The following is a 9,379-nucleotide window of genomic DNA, read 5'->3' on the forward strand; positions in this document are numbered from 1 at the left end:
ATAGGCCTCTTTTAGTTCTCTGCTCTCAGAGGAATCACAGGAGAGTATGTGTACATATATGCACCCACCCACCCACCCACCCACGCACACACACACACACACACACACAACACAAGACTAATGAGGACAACAGCAGAAACCTGGCCTGGTTCTGTACTGGTTCATGTAATTGCATCCTTCAGTAGAAAAGGTGTCAGAGAGCCAAAGAGGACTACTAGTATGTGTGCCCTTTAATGTGGGTAGAGTCTGGCCAAGGTATCAATTGTGAACGAAGAAGTTCTGCCTTACAACATGTCCGTTGACCTTGAATTAGAATAGAGTCTTGGTAAATAGATTATGAAATAGAAGCTTCATGAAACCAAATGTCAGACGTTGAATGAATGTCTGAGGATGAGGGATGCAACTTACTACAGTACTCTATATGGTTTTGGAATGTTAGAGATATAAAAGCAACCCCTCAATGTTCTACATCCTCTTAACAAGTGATTTGATATGGGACACAATACATTTTGTAACAAGCAAATTGCAGTATCATCTCCCCAGACTTGGTTCTCAAGGGTAACATTCAGTGTTTCAGACTTTTCTTAATTATTCAGCCTACACATGCAAAGTCTGTTCCAAATTGGTGAGATCTGAAGAGACATGTTGATGGAAAATAACTCAAAGCATCATTATAGCTTCTCTACATAATTTGTGTATTTCTCCCAGAGAAGACAGTAGCATCATGGATCAAATCTCTAAAAATGATTTCCTATTATCTTAGAAGTCAGGAACATTCTGAGATCAAATGTGAAGTGAATTTAAAGTGAGGTAAAAGAAGAAAAGAAAAAACAATACGACAAAAATAAATCATCAAATACCAGGAAATTGTTTTTTTCAACAACAATTCAATGTCAATTGTATGTATATACAGTACAGTACACGTTTGTGCAAAAACATGGATTCAAAAGACATTACATTATGAGCGGATCATTTCAAGGCACATATAATGTAATACCATAACATCATTTTTTGTTGAACAAAAACTGAAAAAGTTGCTTTCCATCTTTCTGGACAGACATGCTTGTTCCAGTTAACTCTGCTATGTGTTTAACACCCATCTTTCATTCTCATCTATAACAAACATTTTCCTTACGCTGTAATTCTACTTAAAGGAAAGCGTAAGACGCAAACGTATGACTTGTGCATGAGTCAAGTCCATAAAAAAAATAATCTTTCAACAGCTTTGGAAACAATCAAAAGGTTCAACAAAGCTTGATTACTTCTACTGTTTCATAAACTCTATATCCAAGTTGTGGTAAGTGACCAGTGGCCAATAACATAGGAGTGGGTTGTTATTGAGAGAAATACTTGGATCAGGGCTAGTATTCGTAAAGCATTCCAGAGTAGGAGAGGTGAACTAGAATCAGGTCCCTCCTGTCCATTGAATTCTTATTCAATATGATCTAAAAGGCTAAACTGATCCTAGATCAGCACTCCAAACCAAGGAGTCCGTGCAGCTTTTAGACCAACAGATCTCTCTGTTTTTTGTTGTTGTTGTTGTGATATGTGAAGATGAGAGAGATGTCACTCACTGCATCAGGACAACATCGGTAGAATCTCTGTTCAGTACTAAGCAATGTCCAAGAAATTAATGTTATGACTAATTGACCATAATGAACAACTCTGCCCTCTTGTGGTATATTTGAAAGCACAGATTCTGCTCACTCTCTCTCTCTCTCTCTCTCTCCCCCTCGCTCTCTCTCTCTCTCTCTCCCCCTCGCTCTCTCTCTCTCCCTCTCTCTCTCTCCCTCTCTCTCTCTCTCTCTCTCCACCCCGTCTCACTCTCCCTATTTCTCTCTCTCTCTCTTTCTCACTCCCTCCCTCCTTCCCTCTGTCCCTCTCATCCTCTCTCTCTCAAATCCTTACCGTGAGAAAAGATTTCTCTCCAAATATAATTTCCTGAATGGCTGGTTTTATATTGGTTCTCTCTGTCACATTGAGTTGACACAGCAAGTCTAGTTTACATAACCCCAAATTATTTCAATTCCCATTGCCAAAACATGGGATAGCCATATCTGTTATGGACACTGTGCTTGTTAGATTCATCACTGGTGAGGCAAATTTTTTAGCAATGAGTACACTGTCTGGCTATCACACGACTTCAAAATGGCCCAGTGGTTATGGAGCTCAAATCAGAACCAAACTGAATATAAAATGGCCCAGCGGTTATGGAGCTCAAATCAGAACCAAACTGAATATAAAATGGCCCAGCGGTTATGGAGCTCAAATCAGAACCAAACTGAATATAAAATGGCCCAGCGATTATGGAGCTCAAATCAGAACCAAACTTTATATAAAATGATGAGAGAACTCTGATTGGACAAATCTGTCTGCACAGAACTGAGTAACACAACTTCAAGAAACCAATAACTTATAAATCAATTAGCATTTTAACTAAGGGAATATAAAAGGTAGCTGAATTCAACATTATAGTCCAGCTGGTGTATAAATTACATTGTAGACACAGGGGTCTATGAAATATATACTGTACAGGGTACTGTATGTAGTTAAGTGTATGTGTTAATACAAAGGGGGTTCTATAACACTCTGTTGTGCAAAACCATCATGCACGGCAAAAGTCTGTGTCTGCTTGAACATTGTTCTTGCAATATACTGTGCTATTGTTCCCCACAGGGAAGTCTCTGAAGCCTATGCCCCCATTAGGGGTATACATGGGCTGTATGCGGTAGTCTCCCTTCAGGAGCTGCTCGTTGTTCAGGGACACTATCTGGAAGCTGGTCTCAGTCATTTCCAGTATAGAGTTATCCTTTTTGGTTCCTGCCTCTCCATAGTCATCTTTTCTCCTGCCCTTGTTGTATTTCCAATTGGTCGAGGACGACCGGTCCTTCTTGTGCATGTGCCAGCAGAATATGCTGAGGAGAAGCACCAGGACAACAATCACAGCGCCTCCAATGAGGCCAGCCAGGAGGAAGGGAGAGCTGGGGTCCTGCTGGGTGGCCTGCTCCGGCCACAATGGGCCTTTATTATTATCTGGACCATAGGAGACCGGCTTAGTCACAGCCTCTGAACACACTGTATCATCCTTGGGCCGGTAGTTATTGAACACGTCTAAGGGGATGACACAGATTCGGTAGGTGGATTTAGGCTCGAGGTTGGCCAACCGTATGCCCCGGTGCTCCCCTCCCACCATCCTATCCCGGACCGTGTCTCCAGACAGGCTGGGACCCATCTTGGCCCAGGTGACCTTGTAGGCTGTGACAGGGAAGGAAGCCACCCAGCTGACGTGGATGGCTGAACCGTTGAGTATGGTGAACTTGATTTGCAGGTTCTCCCGCTCTGGGTCCAGGGGTGGCAGGTTAGTCCTCTGTTCCCCGTCTCTGGGAGGGGAAGAGGAGAGGAGAGGGGGGTGATGTGTGGGTGAGGAGGGGAGCTTGGAGGGGGGAGAGAGGGAGTGCATGTCTGATGGGGAGTTTGTCGAGGAGGGATGGGAGCGGGAGGTCAGGCCTGGTGAGGTGGGGGGCAGGTTGATGGGCGGCGGGGCAGTTGTGGTGCTGTGAGGGCACTGGATCAGCTCAGTGTTCAGCTCTCTGATTACCATGCCACGGACCCTCTCAGGTTTCTGGCACATGAAGCCGCGCACGTTGAGGGAGGTTGGCAGGGACTTTAACCACAGTATGACCCAGTTAATGCTGCAGTCACACAGCCAAAGGTTGTTCCGAACAGTGAGCTGTCTGAGGCTGACGAGGCCGTCAAAGACCCCCTGTGTCAGGGACTGCAGCTGGTTGTTGGAAATATCCAGTCTCTCTAGCCTTCTCAGTCCCTCGAAAGACGTCACAGGGATCTCATTCATCTGATTATCCTGAAAGTTCAGCTTCACCAGAACGTCCCCCGGGAGCAGGGGGGGTGGGTAGGTGAGGGAGTTCCGCGCCAGAGACAGCTCCCTGAGCATTACCAGGTCCTGGAAGGTTCCAGGTGCCACACCCTCGTCTGTCAGCAGGTTCCCATCCAGCAGGAGGCGTTCTAACCTTGTCACATTCCTGAACGCCTCCTCTGCGATAACCGCGATCCGGTTCTCGTCCAATCGCAGCTCTTTGAGATCTTCCGGTAGACCAATAGGGACGCTGCTCAGGTGATTCTTTGTAAGGAAGAGCATCTTGAGGCTGATTGCCTCTCTGAACGCCCCTTCTTCCACCCCAACCGTGGAGATGGAGTTATCGTCTAGATGTAGCTCTTCCAGCCACAGCAGCTGGGCCAGTGCGGTCCGGGAAATGGTCTGAATATTGTTCTCCTGCAGGTGCAGCACCCGAACATTCTTGGGCAGGTTGATGGGGAACTCGTCAAGCTGGTTGCCGTAGAGATAGACATTCTCCACGGAGGCTATGTGGTGAAACTCCAAGGGGAATCCGGCATTGTTTATCTGGTTGTTGTGGAGGTAGAGGGTCTTGTAGCCCTCTCCGATCCCTAGAGGCACCGAGGTCAGGCTTCTCTCATTGCAGTAAACAAAGGTCCTGTCACAGCGGCACTCCTCTGGGCAGCTGGACCCGGACGCCCGGGAGAACTGCATGTGCAGGCCCAGCAGTATGGGTATCCACGGCCTGAGGAAAGAGACCCAGTCCTTATTCCACACACGCCCTGACTGATGGAGCTCCATTATTAACAATATGACATACAGACGATTTGTCGTGAGAAAAATGACAAATTCCAACCAACAACCACCACAACAAAAAAAGGAACAAAAACAATAAAAATCCAAAGAGGAAAAAAATGTTCTGTAACAAGCTGTGTCTGCTTAGTTCCCTGCCCCAGCAGTCAGCAGTGGTGGAGCGGCAGCAGCACTGCTGGAGGAGGCCTCTGGTGGTAATCCCTCAGTAATTGCCTGTCCTAAGCCTCCCAACACAAGAGCAATGGTCTCATTAAGCAATGCGCCTCCTTCGCCGGCCTCCATCCACGCTCGCTCGCTATGGGGACGACAGAAAAGCTCATCACATTTTCACTCTCAGTCAGCCGCTGCGGAGCACTGTGAGGGCCAATTTAAAATGGTGGCTACCAGAGAGCCGTGTAACGTACACTCAGGGTTATCATTGGAGAGCCCTCCCTCCTCCTTCTCTTCCTCTCTTTCAGTCTCTCTCTTGCTGTTTCTCTCTTTTGCTTCACACAAGGCTGGGCACAGACTGATGCAGCCTCCGTTGGACTTGAAATTTGGATCCAGAGGCCTATTTCAAAGAAACAAATAGAGAAATCAGTGGGCTGTTCTTTCTTAGAATGCTTGTGTTTCCTCTATATAAACATAAAGGAATACTTTAATTTGAATAACTCAAAGACAAAGTGAAGAGTTGTCAATTGGATAGAACAGACTGGTGCATGGTAATGAGTTTGACTCTTATTTCATATTCCTCACCAGACATGTACTGCAGCAGTGGATATTATTTAAAGAAAGTTGATGTTGAACCACGCTCTTGTTGTAAAAAATAATTAGATATCACTTACATTACAGTGTTCTTACAGTGTAATTACATTAGAATGAACAATGTAAGAAGTATTGTAACTCATAATTACAAAGTTGTAAAAATGAAGTGTCTATGAAAATTTCAGTAAAGCATTGTGGGTTTAATCCATATCAAAATCAACAATGGAAACATAATCGTGTGGAGCTGCACATTATCAATGTGCAGGTTGTACTTTTTTTAAACTTCAGCATGTGCTGAAGCTGACAAGAAATGCTGAATGAACTCAACACAGAGAGAGAAATAAATACATAGAAAAACAAATGCATACATAAATGAATAAATAGATCAATAAATAAAGTAAATTGAGTCTGGAATAAAGACGAGCTGGCAAATGTCTTATGAGCACTGAGTCGTGAAGTGAGTGATGCTGAAGAGATCACTGGCTCTGTGCACTCAAACTTGTAGAGGGCATTGAGGTGTTTAATCTGTCAAATGCCGCGGTGATGGACAGAGCTCTGCTCCACTGCACTCACAGGAAGCACAGAGCAGTCCTCCAATGGTAATGAGAAAGAGAGAAAGAGAGAGAGAAAGAGAGAGAGAGAGAAAGAGAGAGAGAGAGAGAGGGAGAGCGAGAGAGGGGGAGAGAGAGAGAGAGAGAGAGGGGGAGATGCACATGACATGAAGAATAACATTTTATAACACAGCCCTTACACAGAGAGAGAGAGATGCACAGAAACATCAGTGAAAACAGTTCTATTTAAATAAAAAATGTTGTGATTCAGTTGTTTTCGTTAGAGGGGGAAGAGCAACTTGCAACTGAGGCTAAAGCTGGACATGATGAACATGGGCTGTCAACAGAGATAAAACTGGACAAATGTCTACTGTTCGGAGGGAAACTAAGATCGATGTGGACTACTACTTCTCTGAAGGAAGAGGTGCTGAATGCACAAGGTCACAAGACAAGACACAATACTCTTGTGAAGTTGAATGCCCGAAATATGCAGTTAATGACGATTGTGCTTTAAAACATACAACCTCCCTGGAGAGTTGACATCTTTAATTAACTTGTTATGCAAAGAGAGTGTAAGAGAATACACTAAAGTGGGCCAATACAGTTTGTATTCAAGCAGTCACAAATAAACTTGCAACCCACCTCCCATAATTGACAATATTACCACTATCCATCTCAGACAGTATCAATTTTTAAAGCTGTTTGGACTGATCTTCAGATATAACCACATTAATTAATTATAAAGGTAGTTAAGAGATGAAGGGGGCAGGTAATGATATTACATATGGCTGGCTGTCATTTCCTCAAATGTCATCCAAAATGGCTAAGACATTATCTGATGATGTAATGTAACTCTCCACTGTTTACACTGTCGGGGCAGGAGGATCAGAAGCCTGGCTGACAAGGAGGTTAGTTGGTGTGCCTCCCCCGCAGCGAATGGTAGACTGCAAAACATGGATCACCAGTTTCTAACTGGATACGTATTGATTTATCACAGGTAAAGCCTCGGCAACGTCCGTAAAAACCTTGGCCGATGTCTCAATCATAGCCATCTACTTTAAGGTTGATTACAGTCGCCAGCAGCAGCGTAGGTAAAAGTTCCTCATCATTACCAATTTGTCACAGACCGCAGGTGAATTTCAAACGCTGCGCAAAAAGAGGGAATATAGCGAGAGACTTGCGGTGCCAATATATTTCATGTCTGAAACGGCTCACTTGCAGTGTCTTATTCAAATACAATAAACAAATATAAATTGATTTTGTTGAAAATATGCAGTTAGTGTTGTAGGCTTGTTTTCCATTTCGAAATAAACATAAGATGTGTGCGTAAAACATATGCGTAAAATCCAATTAATTATATTTTAGTTAAAGCAGCAATCTGCGACTGCTACATCAATTTTTAGACTTAAAAATGTATGGTATATGCCCATTGATACTTAAAGAGTAGAACTTACGAATGCCTCATGACCTTAGTTTAACTGTCATACCACACCAAAACACAAAACACAAGCTTGCTTTACTCTATTGCTTGTAAACAATGCAATTGTAAACAAACAATGTATAGCCTCAAAACATAGTTGAAACTACAATTGTTATATCATGGATGGTCAGTCCTTGCATCCATAGTTCTGTCTATGAATTTGAGAGTGGTGACATTAGTCCAGCCCCATCCATCCCTCAGCTCTTTATCAAATCAGAGGCGGGGTACCACTCTGTTATTGTTTCAACTGCAGATTGCCCATTTAAAGTTTTAAAATATATATGTATATTTACCATCGCAGGGCTATTATATACCTAGTGGACAGCGTAGTATGTATTTCATAACGCATGTCCAGATGTTAGCGATAAAACGTAGGATAGCCTATCGGCTACCAGTAAGACGGGCAACAACAAAGTAATGTGTCTTACTTCACCTTTTTCGGAGATGCTGAAAGCCGTTTTACTGTATATCCATTGAGCATGGTGAACTATCCCTGGTCAGATCCCCCAGTAAATGACACCTAGCGCAGGCGTTTACAATTTCAGGCAACGCTGCGATTCCACATCTTGACGGGTGTACTCCGTAGTCCTAGTGACTCTGTCCGAGAGTCCCCGAAGGTGGGTGGTGTTGCGGGGGGCATGCTGTCCACTTGGGTCCGGGTCCAGGCAACGATTCAGTTTATCCGCAGTACGATGCCCCAGCAGCAGTCCTTTGCCTCTTGGGCTGGTTCAGAGGCGCCCTCGAGTTCCGTGTTGCCTTCAAAAGATTAAATGATTACATTAGGCGAAGAACCGGGGACTTTTGGCACCCACCCCTTCCCCGTGTACACCCGAATGCAGCGGCAGAGCGCTTTTCCCAATAAAGCGGTCCGATCTCCCAGTCACAGTGACTAACATCGGATAGTTTATTGCTAATGCAAGAATTGCCTTTTCCCCTTGAAACCCTTGGGAGACGTTTACTGCAATCAATTCAGCTGATAGCGATCTCTCCTCACTGCCACTGCTCTCTCTCTCTCTCTCTCTCTCTCTCTCTCTCTCTCTCTCTCTCTAATTCAATGCAAAGGAGCTTTATTGGCATCTGTTTAAATTGCCACAGCAAGTGAAATAAACAATAAACAAAAGTGAGAAGAAATAAAAGCATCAACAAAAAACTTTCAGAAAATAACATTCAACATTGCACTCACAGCGGTTTCAAAAAGATAAAGACATTTCTAGTGTTATATTATCAGCTATCTACCGTGTTTTAGCTATCTACCGTGTTTTAGCTATCTAGCTCTGTGTTTTAGCAATGTGCAAGTCGTTGTAGTACACTAGTGGGGGAAGATAAAGAAACAGATGACTATTTGTGGTATTTACAATGTTGTTTGTATTTCTCCTAACAGATATGGGACTTTATCAATGTTTGTTTTATTTTTAAAATCTTTGTGGGTCTGTGTGATCTGTGGGAAATATGTGTCTCTAATGTATTCATAAATGAAGCAGGAGGTTAAGAAGTGCAGCTGTTTCCACCTCATTTTGTGGACAGTGGGCACATATCGTATCTTGAGAGCCAGGTCTGTCTATGGTGACCTCTCTCATTAGCAAGGCTATGCTCATTGATTCAGTACATAGCCAATGATTTTCTTAATTTTGGGTCAGTTAAAGTGATCAGGTATTCTGCTAGTGTGTCATCTCTGTTTAGGGCCAGGAAATATTTACTCATAATTTGATTGGATCTAATTGTGTTGCTGTCCTAGGCTCTGTGGGGTCTGTTTGTGTTTGTGAACAGAGCCCGCAGAACCAGTTGGCTGAGGGTCCTCCTCTGTAGGTTAAACTGTAGGTGCTGGCTTTGTGGTGGAATGTGTGGGAATCACTTCCTCACAAGAGGCATCAGTGCCTGGCTATGAAACAAATTAACTAGTCAACGTTGCTCCTCTGTCATTAGCTAGTTGCATACCAG

General features: G+C 43.8%; 1 protein-coding gene across 2 annotated transcripts; it reads right to left on the reverse strand.

The window, feature by feature from the left end:
* Nucleotides 1–867: 867 nt before the first annotated feature.
* Nucleotides 868–8,551, reverse strand: LOC110505810 (leucine-rich repeat transmembrane protein FLRT2). Of its 2 annotated transcripts, XM_036962893.1 has the most exons (3): nt 7,875–8,551; nt 5,071–5,216; nt 868–4,961 (listed from the first exon to the last, which is right to left on the reverse strand). In XM_036962893.1, exon 3 carries the CDS (start codon nt 4,652–4,654, stop codon nt 2,606–2,608), a length of 2,049 nt encoding a protein of 682 aa, XP_036818788.1. In that variant the 5' UTR covers nt 4,655–4,961; nt 5,071–5,216; nt 7,875–8,551; the 3' UTR covers nt 868–2,605. The 2 variants fall into 2 exon arrangements, with proteins under 2 accessions (XP_036818788.1, XP_021440939.2); XM_021585264.2 differs by having other exon boundaries at nt 868–5,216.
* Between the last annotated feature and the right edge of the window lie 828 nt (nt 8,552–9,379).

The sequence above is a fragment of the Oncorhynchus mykiss genome, chromosome 25 (genome assembly GCF_013265735.2).
Source record: "Oncorhynchus mykiss isolate Arlee chromosome 25, USDA_OmykA_1.1, whole genome shotgun sequence".
NCBI classification, from domain to species: Eukaryota; Metazoa; Chordata; class Actinopteri; order Salmoniformes; family Salmonidae; genus Oncorhynchus; species Oncorhynchus mykiss.